This window comes from Vipera ursinii, assembly GCF_947247035.1.
Source record: "Vipera ursinii genome assembly, chromosome: 10".
Taxonomy (NCBI): domain Eukaryota; kingdom Metazoa; phylum Chordata; class Lepidosauria; order Squamata; family Viperidae; genus Vipera; species Vipera ursinii.
Window position 1 is genome coordinate 18743234 of NC_139520.1, and position 20864 is coordinate 18764097.

The 20864-nt window shown below is 40.5% G+C and overlaps 1 protein-coding gene across 8 annotated transcripts in view; it reads left to right on the forward strand.

Annotated features, from left to right (window-relative positions):
• Window positions 1-3697: 3697 nt before the first annotated feature.
• The window catches only part of CHD9 (chromodomain helicase DNA binding protein 9), a 48757-nt gene continuing 31590 nt past the window's right edge, over window positions 3698-20864 (forward strand). For 5 of the 8 annotated variants that reach the window (XM_083370779.1, XM_083370780.1, XM_083370781.1 and 2 more), the window contains exons 1-4: window positions 3698-3932; window positions 9330-9427; window positions 10939-11027; window positions 12054-13630. In XM_083370779.1, coding sequence (XP_083226905.1) covers window positions 12221-13630 — 1410 coding nt within the window. In that variant the 5' untranslated portion in view covers window positions 3698-3932; window positions 9330-9427; window positions 10939-11027; window positions 12054-12220. Of the gene's footprint in view, window positions 3933-9329; window positions 9428-10938; window positions 11028-12053; window positions 13631-18349; window positions 18670-18836; window positions 19040-20864 lie in introns of those variants that run through there. The other 3 variants (XM_083370784.1, XM_083370785.1, XM_083370786.1) reach the window with 2 other exon arrangements.

Sequence of the window (20864 nt, forward strand, 5' to 3'; positions counted from 1 at the left end):
CAGGATGCTTCAACCGTCATAAACACAAGCCAGTTGCCAATGCTCAGATTTTGATCCCCTGACCATGTGGGTGCTCTTGTAGTGGTGAGTTCAAGGACCAGCTGTCGCCTTTTTTCAATGCTGTTTGAACTTCGAACGGTGGCTAAATAAATGGTTGAAAGCCCAAGCACTACCTGTGTTCAGCTCTTTACTCACAAGAGCATCAGGCTTAAGTATTCTATAGCATTTCATTTAACGCAACATACTTTTTCCTACATTGGTATTTCATCCGCACTTGGTGCCGCCGAAGCAAAAACATCTGTTGGACGAAACGTTAAGAATCTTGGCAGAGGGAAAAAAAATCATTGGCGCTTCTAAGTCCTAAATTAATTTCTGTGAAAATAAAGCTTAATTTAATTAGAATTTATTTCCACATAATTGGGATGTTAGAATGGAAAAAGCACATGGCTTAATTAACATGTCTACTTGGAAGTTGAGTTCCCAGGTAAATATGTATTATGCTGTAGGCCTGGTTATTGTTGCCTGGATTAATTGCCTATAATTTTGATCAGGTGCGTAAAACCTGCAGCGTTGAGTTTCAGGATTCACACGTAACATAGGGAGGTGGAGTCTGGATTTATTTCCTGGCGTACACACTGCTATCCTACAACGATCATCATACAAAAAGAAGAATGTAAACCCAAGCAAATTCCATCAAAAATAATTCAAGGCAAGCTCTCTTACATCAGGTAGAATGGGTGAATTGCTTCTATAAAAATAACAGACAAATTATCCTCCCCAAAAATCCTTGTACTTCTGCCACCTTCTCCTTCAACTACGATGTCCAGAGGGGTTTTTCCCCCACAGAAATGCAGCATTTATACAGGGAACTGAACAGGTCTAATAGTCTGAATTTACCACTGAAAGCTCCATTTATTTCCAAGCTTTGTTTTTTTCTCTCTCTCTTCAGAGCTGACCTTTTCAGCTGGCTATCCAGAATGCATCTGTGTTTGTTTTTGGATGCCTAATGCAAAAAATAAGACTTCTGAGATAAAAGCGCAATACGAAGATAAAATCATTAAACTGACGGGCAAAGCTTTTGGTTTATGTTTCAAAGGATGGGGGTAATACACTTTACTAATATTCAAATGCAAAATTAATCTTCTGTATGTGTATGTGTGTGTATACGTATATATATATTTGTTTTCTGAGGTATACACACACATATATATATATACACATATATATACATACAAATATATATATATATATATATATATATATATATATATATATATATATATATATATATATATATATATATACATGTATATTTATTTATTTATTTATTTATTTATTTATTTGATTTGTATACCACCCTTCTCCCCAAGGACTCAGGGCGGTGAACAGTGACATAAATATCAAAATGCACAAATACAGAAATTGAAAACAAATTAAACCCTAATGCCCAAATGCAGAAGATAAGTTACATTAAAACAATAATTAAAATAAAACCCGTCAGACCAGACCATACATACATACATATGCACGTAAAAAATGCAAGTAGAAAAATAGGGACCACTCCGGTGGGAAGGTGACAGCGTTTCGTGCGCCTTTGGCATTTAGTCATGCCGGCCACATGACCACAGAGACATCCTCGGACAAGTGCTGGCTCTTTGGCTTTGAAACAGAGATGAGCACCGGCCCCTAGATTTGGAGAATCCAGTTTCCAAGAATGCATGCAATTCTCACCTAACACTCATCCTCACACAATACGTTCTACTGGTCCTCACATTTGTGATCACCACATGATCAAAATTCAGCTGTTTGGAAACCAGTGCACATATTTTCAAGGGTTGCAGCATCCCAGGGTCCATGCCATCGCCATATGCAATCTTCACAGCGGGTTTTCTTCAAGCAAAGTCAATTGGGGCGAACCAGATTTACTTAATGACTGCAATTCACTTAATGACCGTGGCAAAAAAGACCGTAAAACCAGGCACCATTCCCTTATCCATGCTTAGCGAAGGAAGCTCCAGTCCCAGGTATTGTCATAAGTTGAGGACCACCTGTAAATACTCAAGCAAGATCACCTCTCCTGTCTGGTCCACTGTCACCTTTGTCTGCCATTCAGTCATATCTGACCCTCGGCCACTCTATGGTCAAGCCACGCCCCTCTGTCTCCCACCACCTCCTTCAGATCTGCCATGCTCATCCCGGGGTCATCCTTTATAGTGTCCAGCTTAGTGGTACCAGGATGGCCCCTTCTGGTCCCTTACTTCTTGGTTATTCAGCCTTTACAACTGGAAATGCATCTTCTAGAAACATCCACTGTCATTAATAAAGCAACTGTATCAGTGTGAAAAAAGAGAAATCCTGCCCTTACTTGTCACAGCTAGCACTGAGAAGATAAGAGGAGAACCAGGCAAGCTGGCAAGGAAATATCCTAGGACGAATTGCAGATTAGGTCTTGTGGGATCTTGTATATTTTAGCTGCAAGGTTCACTAGCTAGTATACAGAATAATGAGAGTTGGAAGGGACCTGGGAGGTCTTCTAGTCCAACACCCTGCCCAGGCAGGAGACCCTGTACCATTCTGGAAAATGGCTGTCCAGTTTCTTCCAGGACAAAGAGATGGGCTTGATGTATCCTTTGTATTAAGCAACAATATCCTGAGCAAGCGGCATGTGGCGCGTTTCACATGCTCAGCCATTAAGTAGGATTTGAAACCACCACTCACTGGGCTTGCTGGAAATGCATGTAGCCTTAAAAGGTGGCTCAGGCACATGGCAGTGGCTTAAGTGGTACAAACTGGTTTGGAGCAAAGAACCAACCTGTTCCTGTAAATACAGAAGCGGAATTGTTTTTCCAAAATAAATTTACATCTGCTGATTTCTGGTATTTTTTTTATTACTAGGCTACGCATTTCCCCCTCTTGCTTTTGCTCTGGAACTTTCCTTAGCAAAGCGCAATCTGGTTTAAGCATAAACAGTTTAAATGCATTATCTGTTAGGAGCCTATTTCGGATTCGCCCCTTTTTCAGGTTTGCCCTTCATTTTTTCCAAGAAAAGACGGTCAGCGTATTTATTAGCCACCATGCCCAAGCAAGCCACGGTTTGCTTTGGATTAGCAGGCTGTGCAAAGCTAGCCATCGTGGTTTGTTCATCATGGCTTATAAGCCAAGTACGTTGGCAGAGGAAGCACAATTTCCCCAAACACAGCATTAAAGGAGGAATATAACTTCAAGATAATAAAAACGGGGGAGTGTGTCAAGAGTGCCAAAAAAGAGAAAAGGTGCAAAAAGCCGGACGGCTACAACAAACAGGTCGCCCACCTTCCTTCGCTCTGCCTCTTCTACCTGCCACGCCTCCACCCGATGGACTTCAACTCCCAGACTCCACAGCGCGCCTCGCTGCGCATGCTGGGAGTAGAAGTCCAACTTCTCCGCAGAGCGCCCTCGCCCAGCGACTCTGTAGCTTCCCTCCGCCTCCTCCTCCTCCTCCCGTCGGGCGCGGACCTCCCTCTTCCGACCAATCCTCGAGCGCCTAACAAATATGCAAATACCACCACCCTCCCGTCTTCTCCAGCCCCGCAGACCACTTCGTGACGGGCCCGCCCCCTTCGCCCGAAAAAGCATGTGTGCCCTGCGCGGGTTGGCTGGCGCGGCCGTTAAAGCCTCTCTCTCTCTCTCTCTCCCCCTCCCCGCGCTCCAGGCCCGCGTGCAGGGGAGAGGGCCGCGCAGGCGCGGGCCGAGGGGGCGGCAGGGAGGGGAGAGGGCCCTGCTGGCAGCCGCCAGAGCAGGCCGCGGCAGGACGGGTGGGCGGGGCCGGGCCGGGGCCACGCCGCGCCCACCCCGGAGGCTCCGCCCCCTTCCCTCAGCCACCGCCGCCGCCGCCGCGCCACCTCCGCCTCGGGCAGGGCCTTCGCCAGCCGCGCCGCTGCCCTCGCCCGCCGGTAAGCCGGGGCCGAGCCGGGTGGGCGGGAAGCCCCGGGCGGGGAAGGGAAGGGAGATCAGACGGGCGGCGGGGCTTCCCTGAGGCGAAGGGGAGTGGCCGGCGCCGCCGCGCGCGCGCGCGCCTCTCCCTCACGAGCTGTCAAGGCGCCCTGAGGCGGGGGTCCCGACGCCGCCCCCGCCCGCTCTCCCTCAGGAGCAGCCGCCGCCCGGTCTCGTCGCGGGGACCCTCTTCCCGCCCCCGGGGCCTGGCCTGTCACGCCTCCGCCGCCGGCATGCCCTGCGAGGCTTCCCCTCAGAAGGGGGCAGGTGGGTGGGCCTCGTACCTCGGGGAAGCCTTCCTCCTCCTCCTCCTCCTCCTCCCTCTCTCCCGTCCGTGGGAGGCGGCCGCCCTCCGTCGCTTGCCCTCCCCTCCCCCACCCCGCGCCCACGTGGGAGAGCAGCGGCAGGGCGGCCGCCGCGCGACTGACACCCGCGCACGCGCGCTTCCCTGCCCGAGGGGTGGGGGCTCCTCTCTGCCTCACCGCCCCCCCGCCCCAGGTCCAGCCTCGGACTTCCTGTCCAGGTGGCCCAGCCGGCGATGCCAGCCGGCAGAAAATGTTGCGGGGAGGGGGCGGGGGGGGCAAGAGGGGCGGGGGACGGATGCTAGCTGCTTTTTTTTTTCTTCATCACTTTGGGTCCCCCTCTTCCACCCCCCCTCCCCAACTTCTCAGATCTGGGGTTTTCCCCAGACCCTCTTAAAAGGAAAGGGGGGGGGAGGGTCTGGCCCAGGGGTCGGCAACCTCGGCTCTTTTATGACTCGTGGACTTCAACTCCCAGAATTCCTGAGCCAGCTATGCTGGCTCAGGAATTCTGGGAGTTGAAGTCCACGAGTCATAAAAGAGCCGAGGTTGCCGACCCCTGGTCTGGCCCTTCCTAAGTTGCTGGCCATGGTTGGGGGGGAGGAGGAAAGAGGAGGCTGGGGGGGGGGCGCTGCCACCAAACATGGTCAAGGGGATCCATGTTGGGCGTTGGGTGGGTGGGTGGGGGTGATGGCAGTTGGGGAGGGCTTTCTTTTCTCAACCCCGGTTTGTTCTTCTTGCACGAGGCTGCCTTGACTCTTCAGCCCCATGGCTGGCGAGTTGGTAGGAGGGTTTTCCTCTAGAAGGTGGGTGGGGTAGTCCTAGCTGTAACCCTCGGGCTGCAAGGATCTCTGCATTTGGGGGCTCCTGTGCATAGGGCAGAAGGCGAAAAGCAATTTGTTTCAAGAGAAAGAAGCACGTTCAGGTGCCATGGAAAGAATTTGTACGAGGCGGGTGTGCTGTGGACGACAGCTTCATGCCATACTTGTTGCTTGCCCGGTGTTCATGACTTCTTCACTGTAGATCCAGAGTCACGTGCACAGAAGAAGACCTGACCCAGCAGGTGCTTAATTTTGGAAGGAGCATCACTTCACTTGCAGTTTGCAATGAGCATCGCCTCAATATTCCTCCTATCGTGACTTGTAGAGTCATGAAATACTGTAGAGTCTTGAAATGATGTTTGGGAGTGGGGGGCACTCAAGCCAATGCAGAAGATCGTATTCTGCTCTGCAATGAAGGCTTGTGCTGGTCTAAGAGAGAGAGAAGTTATAGTTGAAGCACAGTTGCCGAGCAGGCATGTAGAGCAGTGCCTCTTCTGAAGATGTACTGTGAGGTCCTTTTCCCTCCAGACCAATAGGAGCAGGAGAAACAGCTGACCCCCAATATATGCTCAGTTTTTTAAGGTGGAAGCAGAGAAGGTGTCTACATAAAATAACAGATAGTTGCACTGCAATGGGTGGGGTTACCCTTATGGCTGAAAGGAGAAAAGACTCTGTGCCAGCTTGCTAGGAAGTTTGTGAAAAAGCAGCAGCAGTAGTAATCTTAGTCCTGTGTTGAATGCCAACTAGAGTTGGAATGGTCACCAAACCATATTTGAACTAAACTCAGATCAAACCAGATGTAATTCCTCTGCAGAAGGAAAGGCAGCAGATGTGTGCGGTCTGCAGTCTTTGAAACAGAATATGATGGGGGGGGCTGTGTTGTACTATAAATGTTAGCATATCTGATGCTATAATAGTTTGTTCAAGTTTATTATTTTTAAATCAAATTGCACTACTGCAATTTTTTGTTCTTTCCCTGTTGCACTTTCCTCGGACAGGTCAAGGTATCTTATATGTAGATCTTCCTTAATTTTATCCCCACAGAAAGAACCCTATGAGGGATGTTGGATGAGAGATTATGACGGGCCCCAAATGTCTATGGAGTTTCTCACTCATCCAGGTCATGGTTGTCCCAAAGGTGCTTTTTCAGGAGTCAACAGGACTTTGGAGACATTTTGCTTAACATCACCAGTGAACTGGTTGAAGGGGAACTTGATCCTGGGTTTCCCCAGTCTTAAGTCCAGGACCTTTACTACTACAGTAGGATAGCTTTTTCCTTCATTGTGACTTGTTCCCCATTTCTCTATTGTTGTCAGTATAGATAGAAAAAGCCAGCAGTTAATGGAATACAGATGTGGGTGCCACAAATTGATTCAGTGAATTATCTAAACAGAAGACAAAGGCAAATGTTGAGGAAAAAAAGAGCTATAGTATACATCATGCTTGCATGTTGGTGCTGTATCTTGCTTGCAGAAATCAAAAGGGGAATTAAGTTTTTTTTTCCATAATTGTTTAATATAGTTAAGCAAAAATAAGAGACTGAAGAGATTTATTTTGGTCCAGTTTGCGAGAGAAGCATCAGAGAAGTGACTAGGATATAGTTTTGTAAAAGTTGGGTGGTACACACAGAAAATGAGAGGGTATGCTTTAACTTACAGAAGATGTATCAAAGTGAACCAGTTGGAATATGTAGGATTTAATTCTGTCATCTCTCAATGTGCAGGGTTGGTTTTTTTTTTTACATAATGGTAACTATGGCTGATAATGTATTAAAAATGTAAAATCTGACATTTGCTCAAGAACATTGTATGGAAATAGTGAAATTGTTATGATTCATATTTCCAATATTTTTACTGAAAATGATATAATGTACTTCATGTATATCTCCATTTTACAGTTGCTTGCATATGGTAACCTGTACACTGTTCATGTTTTAAATGAGCAAATGAATCTACAGTTGTTTAGTGCTTTTACAGAGCTCTGATAAATATATATGTTTTCTAAGACGTCTGATCATATTGTGGCCTTTTATTTTGTCTGATGCAACCTTTTATGCTTTATAATTTTAGCTTATCTGGAAGTTGGATATTTGGCTATATATGCACTTACTTTAACTGGGAGATGATTTCTTAAAAATGATTGTTTAAAGTATGAATAATAATCTTCTAATTACTGTACCCTTCAAAGCTATCTAGTGATGGCTGTGGCCATACCCGCAATAGACCAGAGACTGCAGAGCCAAACTAAAGGCTACTCTGAAAGGCTGCAGAACTATTAGAACAAGAGAAAACCTATATAGTCTTGTGCATCACTAAATAATTGGGAGGCTGCTGGTTTGTGTGTGTGCACATGTCAGTTTCATATTAAATTACTTTTTCCTTGTAAGTTGTCATATACAGTGAAAAAGTTGGTCCTTTTCTAAACCACGGTTAGTGTTCTGTAAGTTGTAGAAGTTAAAAGATCTCTGGGAAATAGAGCATAATGTAGGCAGACTCACCATTTTAAAGTCAAAGTTGCATAGTTTTGCTTTAGTTCCTATTAATACAAGACTGTTGCTATTTCATTAATAAATGCAAATTAGTTTGCAGTTGGTAAAAAAAGGTCAAACAAGTCCTCTTTAAATTCATTGCAGCTTGCCATTATCATAGTCTTGGTGAATTTTCATTTGATTGATCAGTGTGCTGTGAAGTAGTTAGCATATTTACCATGTCATTAAATATAATACAAACATTCAAGCTCAAAATTAATGCATTTTGAGTTTGAAGTAATCTGTTCCAATTTCAAAAAGTTTGAAACAGCTGTTCCATTCTTGCCAAGTGTCCTATTGGACATGTTTCAAACTTGAAATGGTTGTGTTTCCATTTCAAAACTGTTGTTGTATAATTCTGGAATGATTGAAGCACTTCCAATAAGATCAGGACAGCCTGTTTTGAAGTTGGGAAATGTTGCATGCCCCTACTAAGTTTGCCTATTGGACTAACCTATTTTCTCAAAACTTCCAGCATTGGATATATTATAAAATATAATACTTGTACTATAAGCAGTGTGACTGCTCTATTTTGTCTGTGATTTTTTTAATAATAAATAATATGTACATTATTGTGATCTTTTAGTCAGATATACTGTATTGAAAAATGTTTAGGTCAGAAATGCTAGTAAGTGACGGTTTTCAGATCCTTTTTAACAAACACGAATTGGGAAAGTATAGAATAAAAACATACAATACAGATGATTTGGAGAGCCTAAACACAATGACTGTCTAGGATCTGTAATCTACTATTATACTAGTAATTTTTAGAAATAATCCTTGCCATCTATTCCCTGTGTACCTCACTTTCATCCTCCTTATCAACATTTCTTCATCACGGTTGCTTTAACTAACAGTAAATAGAGAAACAGAATGACCTAGGCAGGCAAAAAAGCAGTGGGAGTGGGGGTAACCACCAATTTCCTGCCAGCTTCCCCATTAACTTTCCTAGTGGGTAACTGGCGGGGAGAGTTTGAAATGAGTCTCCTGACCATGGATGAGCACACAGTGGCACTAAATAGGCCCCAACTTCACCAAAATTTAATCCCATGGGAGTAATGGATTCTGGGCGGATTCTTTAAGTTAGCCCATTTGAGGCATGTTGATTGAAAAATTGTTGACCTATAATGGCCTGTTTTGCCCAATTAAAGGTTACAAACAGACAAGTGGGATGGTTTTAGTAGTATATCCTGGTAACCTTTGTATTCTTGTTCTCTATGAATTAGTCTTAATTTCTCTTCAGTCCTGTCTGATAGATTGTCATCGCTATATCTTGAATGAATAAATTTTATATTTTAAATGTTCAATGAAGGTTTAGTGTTTTTTTTCTGTCCCAAAACTCCCATTGTAATGTGTTCCATAGTAGAGTCTATAGTGTCTACCCTAGTGAAAAATGTTATTATCTTAACTTCTTTTGAACTTAATAGTAAATGATATATCTAGGATATGCTTTTTGCATGCCTTATAACAGGTGTAACTATTTATTTACTACAGTACTACTAGTAGAAACTTTTTTGATGTAGTCATTTGACCATATCAAGAGTATAAAACTATTGCAAGTGTAAAAGTAAATGCAAACAAAACAAAAGAACTTTTTCTTATAGCATTAACATACTGCAGATTCCAGTTTATCGGAGCAGTTTAACTCATTTAAAGCTGGGTCTGTGGCAGTTCTGCCTTATTAATGCTTTTTTTTCCTCGTCTTTTCAGTTCTGCTGTCCCAATAATATTGCTAGAAGAAAGTTTTTTCAGTCAACACTGGTGTGTCAGTGCAACCTGCAAAAGGGAATCAATTTGTGTACCAAATGGTAAGAGTTTTTGTGTTCTGCTCCAGAACCTATTTATGAAATATCTGTTCACTGGATAATTGACTTAAATCCTACTGAGAGGACTTATGAGTTACTTTGGTTATGTCAATAACTGTCACGTGTACAGATTTTGTTTGTCACAAAATGCAATAGATTTGCTCTTTGTCTTCAGTTACCTCCTTTAAGCAGTTGGCCAAATACTGCCTCCTCAGAGGGGCAGAGCTTATAAGGGATCAGTGCGATGTTTATCAATGTTCACCTTTGACAAAAAAGCGCTATAGACTTGAGATATCTCAAACCGTGGTACACCAATTCTATGATCCCTCCAGCTGCAAAATCTAGTTTTGATAGAGGCCTTATTCTGGGACAATTCTGAAAATTGTCTCTGGGGGGATTGAAAACAAATCCCTCCTGCACCAAAACAGATTTATCTCCCGAGTATATTTATTTAAGATTCAGATAATCTATTAATTATCTAATTAATAAATCATTTAATTACCTGGTAAAATATTAATATTTTATCTGAAGTTTTATTAAGATTAAGATCAGATCATGACATATGCTATTGGAGAGAATAAAACAAAATGAGAATAGCGTGGGTTATTCAGAGTTCCTTCTCCATAATTCTTGTTGCAGCCCCTTAGACTCTGTTCTTGGGGACTAGGAAAATGATTTGGAACAGCAGAGGCATGAAGCAAGGGAGTAATGTCTGCAGAACTTTGGATGGGAGGTGCCTTCCCGATTTAAGCTGTTGGGTGCACAATTAAATCATGAAAAGTTTTGCTGGAAAAGAATGATCTAGTGCAGTGTTTCTCAACCTCAGCCACTTTAAGATGCATGGACTTCAACTCCCAGAATGCCCCCAGCCAGCCAAGTGGCTGAGGTTGAGAAACACTGATCTAGTGGATATGCCTTGATCAGATATCATTGGCTTCTGAGCCCTGCCTATGCTATTGCTTAGAGATTCTTTCACATTCCATCCAGTTTTCAACACTGGCTTGTTGTGTAGTATTAGATTATACTGAGTTTAGCATTAGCCAATGGATGCTTTTTTACCAGAATTTATAGTAGCTCCACAACCTGGCCTTAAAGCTAGAGTGAGAGATCAATCAAACAACTCTAATGGGAGCTCTAAATCTGTGTTAAAAGTTAAATTGTGCCTTAAATCTTCTTTGGCCCATGGTGTTAAGATAGTTTTGCTGGAAGCAATGTTTGCTTTGTTTAATTAAAATGTGCTCTAATTAAGAACTATTTAAGATTGGTAGTACTGGGACATGTGCTTTTAATAAGGTTAAAGTAATAGCTTTTCCACCAGTGCTATATGATAAAACATGATACTAGAACTAATACTTCAGAATTGTCTGTATTTGCAGAAGTGTGCAGTACCTTGATGCCTCAATCTCCTATCCAGATTTTGTATTTTCCGCCTAACATTTTTCATACCAGCAAATTTGCAGGGCTCAAAAAAAGGTATGCTGGAACTAAATTGTTTAAAAATATTTCTCTTTCAGATCTGTAATGCTACCAAATTATATCAGGGACCAAATATTTCCCAGGACTAAGTAAAACTTTTGTAACAAAATGTGCTATGTATTAATGGGTAAGGATGTTTTTTTTCTTATTATCTATTTATGAAATTTATAATTAAATTCTTCACTTATTAAAGTTTTAATCCATGTTTGAAGCTGGGCAATGTTATAATTTTATCTAATTTTTACATTTATAAATACATATTTGAGGAAAGTTACTGGAATGACCAGAAGGGATAAAATAAAAAATGAGACCATAAGAGGAAGAATTGGCAATAGAACCAATCTTAACCAAACTACATACAAAAACAGCAAATAGAGTAGTTTGCTCACCTGGAGAGGATGTTGTGGGATTCCATACCATAGGAGGCATATATAAAAAGAGGAGAAGGTCAGAGAACACAAGGCAGACCCAGAAGATGATGGAGAGACAACATCAAACACACACTGTTTCAACATCAATTAACAATGGTTGAGGCTGCCAGAAGAGCAAAAGCCAAAACATTGTATCTCCCTCGACCGCCAAAGCAGCGAAAGGGCAAAGAAGAAAAATACATATATTCATATATAAAAATATATTTAGAAACATATCAGTAAGAAGATATCAGAAAGTGTTTATGATGGAATTTCAATTACAGTGTTAATGTGTTTGTATTCTGAGTGAATTAATACAACACACAAAGCTAAAACCAAATAACTATTATGACTTAGTATTGTGTACGAACCTACTCTCCTTGAACATATTTTCTAGTGACTGTATTTCAGTTACATATAACATCACTGTGGAAAAGAATGAACTGGGGCAAAATACTGAAATCAAGCATGATAAGTAAAGGTAAAGCAATATATTACTCAGTTGTATGAATTGTTATGTACATTGCAAATACATTCCTTAAACCACACGGACATTTATTTTCCAGGTCCCTAAAAAATATATTTTTATCCCATCAACAGCTACATTTTCTGGGAATTTGGGGAAATCAACTGAGCTTGCTTTCTTTGCTTTGATATATAATAGATATAATGATTAAAAATATAATACATGGGAATTAAAAGATATTCCAAATTGTTAACTGCTTTTTTCCTTTCTTACCTAGGATATTTAAAACACTTCAAGATTTTATTTCTACAAAAATGCTGGTGGATGTCAACATGGCTTAGATGAAGTGCTTCCCACTGAAAAAAAATATTTTGTTGGTGTGTGCTGCTGCGAGCCTCGCTAACTCCATTTGTGGTAGTAGCATAGTCACACAACTGTGTCAAGATGACAGACCCTATGATGGATTTTTTTGATGATGCCAATCTTTTTAGTGATACCTTGGAAGGCTTGTCAGATGATGCCTTTGTACAAACTGGGCCTGTTTCTCTGGTTGATGAGTTGAACTTGGGTGCAGAGTTTGAGCCTTTGCAGATTGATTCTTTGAACCACGTGCAGGAGACGCAAGCCCAGCAAAAGATGAACGATTATGAACATCTAAACCAGTATGATTCTCTGAAACTTCAAGTAAGTCAGTCCTTCAGTAGTCCAGTTGAAAACGTTTTATCCCCACATTCTGAGTTCAGTTGCTCTCCTGTCCATCCACAAAATCAAACTAATGGATTATTTCCTGATGTAGCAGATGGGAGTCCGATGTGGGGGCACCAGACTTCGAGCAGTGTTCCTAATCAGAATGGATCTCCGTTCCATCAAGGACCTACGCAGTCTATGCAGCAAACTAAAAGCTTTGTAGCACACCACAGTTTTGCCTTATTTCAGGCCAGTGAGCATCATCATCCATGTGCCTCATTGCAGTTGCAGCAAAGCATAAATGCAGGAGAGAACACTCGGAATCAGCCTGATGGTTTCATGGAGGTGAATGCATCTGTTTCACATAGAACTAATGTTCCCCATCCATCCCAAGCTGTTGATGTATCAAAATCACAACAGTCTATCTCTATGCCATCCTTTTCTCAGACTAGGAATAACTCACCCCACTTTTGTGGAAATCAAGAAGGAAACTATGACGGGCCATCTCCTACGATAACGTCATGCTCTATTAACACGCAGTTTTCTCCTCCTTTTTCCTATCATAGCAACCAGATCTCTCCTTCCAGTCTTCTTCAATCTTCTGCAACTCTTTCTGTTAGCCAGCAAGGTCATCCTCTCTCTGACTTTTCGGGAAGCGATGCCTTCGCAACTCGAAGAGGGACCAAACAAGAAGATTCAGACAGCCTCCTTAATTCAAGTACATCACTGACTTCAAATAATTTCCACGTATTGCATTCAGCACAACCTCAGGGCAACTTCAGCAGTTCAAAACTATCAGCGGTGAACATTAATTTTTCTACCCCTCCTGGTTCGGGTCCTCAGCTAAGCCACTTCAGTGTTCCTATAGAGGGTAATGGTTTCTCGTCTTTGGATGAGAATTTGCTCCATCAGGTGGCGTCTCAAAGTGAGTCATTTACAGAGCTGGACCCAGAAGCGCTTCTGCAGGAAGATCTCCTTCCCCAGTTTGATGAAACTGCATTTGTTCAGGACACCCCAAGTAATGATTTAGAACATCAGCTGGAACAACGCATTGTCCCACAAACAAACCTTCTTCAGGCTCAGGCTCAGAATTGCAACCATCCTTGGTATCCTCCTGGTTCTCATCTACATCAGGCAGAGCAGACGAACGTCACTGCTCAAGCCCAGGTAAGTAGCAATACTGTTGTAGAGGGCCTATGGAGAGATTCTCAGTCATCCAGGTCATGGTTGTTCCAAAGGTGCTTTTTCAAAAGGCAGCTGGACTTCCTTTGTTTTCCTTGAAGACGTTTCACTTCTCATCCAAGAAACTTCTTCAGTTCTGATTGAAAGACCCCAGGATCACTGAAGTGCTTGAGCTGAAAGAACTGAAGAAGCATCTTGGATGAGAAGCGAAACGTCTTCAGGGAGAACAAAGTGCAGTTGCCTTTTGGAAAAAACACCTTTGGGACTGTTGTAGAGCAGTGTTGTGCCTTGACTAGTTTATTCTTTACTATGCGTTGGCCAACATTAACTAACAAGATCAGAATTAATTAGTAACTACTGTATCTTGAAAGATACTTATGCACGTGTAAATCTACAGAAGGGATTTGTTAAACAAGATTTCAATTATTTTTGGTGGAAATTAAAATGAATGTCCATTTCAGAAACTGTAGTTTTCTTCTATATTTTGCAAAAGACAACACACATTTTTAAATTTGATCTATGTGACTTGACAGACTGTAGTTACTATTTGTACTTTCAGTTTTGCCAACTGTTGAGCTTTGGGATGTAAACAAATAAATAATACAACAAATTCATATTATAATCATATATATTACAAGTTTTTAGATGCCTCCCAAGCAAGTCTCTTTAAAAAAATACTTTTGTTCAGGTACATGCTTTTTTAATTTTGTGCATACAGTTTTTTAACCATAATATTAGCTAACACATAAGAATCAAAAGATTGTACGTGTGGATGAATTGACTGAAATGCTGTCTTTCCAGTATTCCGGTTGATCTTAGAATGTTTAGCCTGCTTTATGTTGATTTTCAGTCAGTTACTCGTGCAATTTAATAAAATAAATAAATACTTCCTTTAGTATCAATAGTTCATTTTTAGACAGAATATAATCCTGGGTAGTATCTTATTATACAGATGGAGTATTGTATACACAGTTTTACTTTGAAATAAGCCACAGGATATCTTGAGGACATGACTGAAGTCTTGTCCTAGAGGCAATGCTTTGTCACTAAAAATCAGGGGTATGATTTTTTTAGAAGTCTTAAATTATATAGCTTTTCTCTTCCTTTGATGGCCATTACAAATTAAAAGTATTCTAATTATGAAATAACTGTTGAGCAGGCATTAGCATCTATATTGATTTCTTTTGAATATCAGATAAGCAGAGCTAATGATTTAATTAGTGTGTGAAATATTACTGTCTTAATGCATGTACTTTTTAAAGACTTGAATAAAAATATTAAGCAAACAATGCCTCTAGATAAAATCATATACGAATGTAGTATGAATGCTTAAAACGTCTTGCAAAAGAAGGATGGACAAGATGGCCTATAAATCACTAAGAATATATAGGATCCAGACTAGGTCAAACTTGAAATTAATGGGACTTAAGTTATCCATTAGTAATATAAGTCTTTATATGTCAAGAATTTTAAAATGTGTGTAATTTTTTTAGTAGCAGGTTGCTATTGTGAAGATATGTAGAGAAAGGTCTAGGATAGCTAGGGGAGAGAGAAATAAATTTGCATAATTTGCATAATATTACTTTGCTCAAAAGTGAACAGATACCGACTTCCAAAGTCTCTTGATACATACAAGTTAGCCATTCCAGTATAAATATATTGCAAAAACATTGACATGGATTTTTATGAATATATCACTTTTTGAATTCTCAGGACATTGGTTCTCTCTGTCACCAATTATGCATTAGGAGAAAGTTTTCTTGTCCTGAACTGGCAGCCAGAATTGAAATATGATCCTAGCTAAGCTGCTTTGCACTGCCAGGAAACTCGGTAACTGAAAGCAAAGTCATTAACAGTAGTTTTCGTGCTCTTGGCGTCCTCTGTTCCTCCTTAAAGCAAAGTATAAACAGGAAGTGGATTCCAGGAAGCAGTGGGAAAAGGGAGCGTAGTAAATTGGAATTCGTGGTTCATGACAGTTTAGCTAAGGAGTAATGCTTTGGGTTCAAAGTCAGATTAAGCACAAGTCAAAGTTGCCTCTGAATTGAGATTTAACCATTCTGTTGAAGAATAATTTTCTGAAACAGAGGTGCAGTGATATAAAAACAATTTTTGCACAGTGATGTAAAAAACATACGTCAGATGTGTGAACTGCCAGATGTCCCATCCAACATGGTAATTGCTGAGGATTCTAATAGGTGAAGTCCACATAGCTGAAGGATGCCCAGGAAGTGTTGAGAGCAATTCCTAACAAACCTTGGGTTCTTCTTTCTCACCTCCTTTTTTTTTGCTTTTCTTTCTCTAATGTGAATAGTACTAATTTTTATTAATCATAATTTTGGACTACAACAGAACTTTGAACTGTATTGAATCTTAATTATGATGTATTGAAACAAGCCAGCTTAAGTCTCAAACCATCCTTAAAGTTGGAAATAGTTTGTCGTGTAGAAGAACTTGTGCTCACTGGAGAAGAGAAAGGGGGAGTATGTGAGCCTGTTATTGTAGTATATTTCCTTCATAACAAGCCATCGTTTATCATGAGTCCAGTTGAAGTCAGTCATTTGTCCCTTACTTAATGAAGTAATGCTGACTGGTAGCTTTGTTTGTTAAAATTCCCACTAAATGAAATTTGACCGAGGTATATAAAGCCTATATATTGCACTGTGTTTTAATCTGCACATGACTAATTTCAAAATTAGTTCATGAGAATCAATAGGCCAGGACAGGCAGCCCTCTTGAGACTGTATGCCAATTATGGGTTCAGCTGAGATAACCATCAGATATGATCCCTTAATTATTTCTGATTCCCCCTTTTTTCTGAATTTGTCTTGTCTCTCTTATTCCTTGAACCTGTTTTCTACCACAATCCTGAAACAATTACGTGAAAGAAAATCCTGTTAAAATTCATTAAACTTTTGCTTGAGAATAATTCAGAATTCTCTGAATCTGAATGTATTTTGTTATTCTCTGGAAGTATTTAATAAGCAATGAATAGAAAGAACTGTCTTATTTTTAAAAAGAATGAATTTGTTAAGATTGTTGTACATTCTTAATTCAACAAATTCAGCATCCACAATTGGGAACTTGAAAAGTTTATTTTTTTATGTATTTCTATGTAATTTGGTCAGTTCATTAGCCTTATTCTTTGTCACTGCAACCATTTAAGGAAAATATGTTAACTTCAATAGTTCCACTGGTTTCATAAATAGTGTGTATAACTATTTAAATACTATTTACAGCATTTCTTCTGCATTGGGCTTTGTGATCTTCTCTCTGTGGTATGATCTTGCCATTTATTTTCCACTCTTTTCATCTTTGAGATTTCATATTTAAATGTGGCTTTGCTATCCTAAGTATTATGGAAGAAATATTTCTTCAAAGTAGACAATGCCATGTTTTGTGGAAGATTTCCAAGACTGTAAGCAAGAGCATAACTGCTTTCATATTATTACTTTGGGCTAAACAAGAAAGGATTTCGATGCTCATCAGAAATGTTATATGATCCTTGTCCACAATATTCCGATGTGTAAAACCGACATTTAGTGTTATCTAAATTGGAATCTCTGGCTTGTGCTTACTCCAGCAAGTTGGAATCCGAACCTGTGGTTTGTTCATTGGATTTGATTTTTAGGTAGTTAGGATGTAACAAATTATGCTAACTAAACCTGGAGTTTTCCTGGTTTGTTTGCAGAGGAAAGGGGTTCATTTATTTATTCTAAGCCAACCTTCATAAATTCTAGGTTTGAGTTATGTGTAAATAAAACCAGTAAAGCACTGGAGAAGAGCCTAATGCTGGGAAAGGTTGAGGGCAAGAGAAGAAGGGGACGACAGAGAAGGAGGTGGCTGGATGGAGTCACTGAAGCAGTAGGCGTGAGCCTAAATGGACTCCAGAAGATGGAAGAGGACAGGAAGGCCTGGAGGAACGTGGTCCATGGGGTTGGGATGGGTCGGACACGACTTCGCAGCTAATAACAACAACAACAAATCAGCAAATAGATGCTATTAATGATGCTTAATTCAATTGCATATTAATAAGACATAATATTGATCAAGCCCAAAATAATTTTAAAAAACCTTTTGCTTTTAATATTTAAATACATTCATAGCTTCAGACTCTTTTTGCCACTAAGATAATTATAAATATTTTGTTTCCTTTCTTGACAAAAATGTGAGGATGATGTTTTAGGAAATATTCTTGATTACCTAATTTATCCCCCCAAATATCATAGAATGAAAAGAAGATAGAAGATTAGTTCTAGTTTAGACAAGGTATAAGGCACTGAGTTTAAACACCAGTTCAAGGTAATCCTGTATAAACCGTTCCTATTCTTTCTGAACGCATCATGTTAAAATCTTTGTGCCGTTCCCGAGCTTCTGACAACAGTTACAAAAATAATTCATTTGGCAAAACCGTGACAGGATTCTTTTGGAAAAAAAGTTATTTGTCAGGTTTTAAACACTCCTCGAGTACGTCACCCATAAAAGTGTTATTTGAGCTGTTGCAGAAGGTGGAAGAATTAAGAGTTAACTCTTCTGCCACATGTAGGGAAGAACGGTCCATTGAGGGTTAAATTGCAGAGTCTAATGGAATAATAACTGGTAGCACCATCTGCTGGCCTACTTCCGCAGAAGGAGTCAGTATTTTTAACGACATCTCTAATATTCACTCCGCCGATGCATTTTGATGCTTTGTGCATTCATTTCTTTTGGTGTTTTGTGGGAAGCTAGCTCTCCGCTTGGCAGCTATTTTTGAAAGCCAAGCCGTCCCGGAGCGGCCGAGGGTGTACTTGTCTAGCAGAGGAAGGAGACTTAATGCCAGTCCGGGAAGAAATATGTTGATAAATCATAATGTGTATTTGCGGAAGGCTGCGTCTGCCTTGGCTTTGGGCTGCCTTAAATAGGCCATTTAGCAATCTTCTTTCAATGCTGTTCTCTTGAACGCTACCTACCTCCTCGGGTGGTGAAAAACCAGAGGGCAACCTTTGTCCATGCCAAAAATGTCTTCAGTGAAGAGGCCAAGAGGAAGGGTAAGTGAAAGCTTGAATGAGTGGGAGGAGGAGGGGTTCTTTGGGCTAAAAGGCTAATGGGATTGAATAATCTTCCTTATTACTGGCTGCTGCTGCTACGGGAGTCGTGCCTGTATCGCCATCTTGAGCTTGTTGCTGTTTTCTCGAATCTTGGTGATTTGTGGTATCTTGCTGGCCTTGAGATGGCATTTTACTGAGCTATCCTAAGCCCTGCTTTTTCTTCCTGGTGCCGCAGCACTGTGGGTTAGGGCTTTGATGAGGCTCTTCTAGAAAAAAAAATGTATCCAGGGAAGCAAAGTAGAATTGTCCTGAAAATGTACTTGGAAATTCCTGACTTTCCCCCTTGCTGTAGTGAGAGGCACATTTATGGGTGAGAACACAACATAATTATTACCGTATCTCTTTATCTGTCTCTCTCTCTCTCTTTTTCCTTCTTCCCTCCCCCCCCCCCCCCGGGTTTGGATAGGAAATTCTTTCCATTCCTTGCATTGTGCTTTTTAAAACTGTCTTTCCATGCAGTCTCAGAAAAGCTGCTGTAATTGTTTATGCTGCAATCAGGAATTTCAATCTGAGTACGTTTAGAAACAACGGTCAAACAAAAGGGACTGTTGAACTGTTTCCTGTGAATCAGCTATACATGAAATTTTAAACAAAGGGTATTTTCATAACTGATTGATTGGGATCATCTTAGTGTGAAAAGGCGTAGCGTTGCAGTGAAAGTCTATTCTACACAAATGCCTTGTGTCTCTGACTGTAAAACAATGCTTTACGTACAGATTTTGTTATGACGTTAACTTGCGTGTTATGTAAGTATGATTTTTCTTGATGCTTCATCAGTACATCATTTGACATCCAACTTTACTCTGCGCAGAGCAGTGGAGAATGTACTACATTGCTCCTTTCCATGGAGTTCTTTACACTATTCTGCTTGTTCAGATAGGGGAAAAAAAGTGCCTTTAAGAAACCTTATTCCGTTTAAAAATTCAAGAGAGAAGGTAATGAGAATAATAAGAAGCAGTTATACAAAAAAATCTATTTAAAATATTTGTATGCACAGTGATGAAAATATGAGTTGGGCCTGCAGAGGTAAATTTATGACTCAGGGGAAACAGAGCAGAAAAGAAGGAAACAGAAATTAAAATGGAGAATATGGATAAATGCAGTTGCAGCAGGAATGCTATACTGGCCCACCCACATTTGTGATTGAAGACTGGAAACCCTTGTCTGGAAGGCTGGTGATCCTCTGTTGTGCTCTGAATCTGTGCATGCTCACTAATCCCCCAGCCTAGTGCACATTTTATGCAACAGAATTTTTAGATTCAAAAGTCAAGAATTGTAAAACCCAAAATATGCGTCATTGTTTTGATTTAACGGTTTGTAAGTATGCTATCTTTTTATATTTAAGTATGACTACCAATTGCAACGGAGGAGAAAGTACTTAAACATGTTATCTGTTTTTTAACATGTTGATGCTTGTTTTTGTTTTTAATTGCACAAAATAAATCGGGCCTAATATGAAGCAGTTTTCTTGTAAATGAAGCTAGGTATCCTTTCTTCTAAGTGTTACAGAGAAGTCAAGAGTATTGGATTTTTTTTCCTTCAGGAATATGATTTCCGTTTTTATGATTTTTTTTTATCATAATTAAACGATCAATAAAAAATGATTTTTAGCAAATTTGTGAGATGATTCAAGCATTTCCTTTTTTTATTGAATCTGCATGAAAGTATCGAATGTCTAACCTCTAGAAGCAATTCCAGATCCACTGCATGAAGGAAAATAAGAACAAAATATTCTTTCACTGCTGAAAATCCTGTATTCCTTTAAAAGGCCCCAGAATTGGGCCTTTCTGCTATAGAGGTTTTTTTCCCTCTTAATACAGTGAATGAGAGAAGGAGGCTTTAAAAAGAGCCGTCAGAAAAGAGATGATATATTCCTAACCACTCTTCCCTTCTTGGCGGATTCAGGTTTGGAAAGCTTTGGAGGTGTCAAAACAATCCACGGCTTTTCCTCACCTCCACTGCAAACAGCTTTGTCGAGCTGCGCTTCTAAACTTGGAAGCAAGCATGTCCCTTAGAAAGCATTTATTCCGGGTTAAACGTGTGTAGAATTTTTATTCAGTGCTGGAACCATGTGCAGGCAGTCCTTGACTTAACGACAGTTCATTTAGAGCCTTACGGCTGTTTTTCACGCTCAA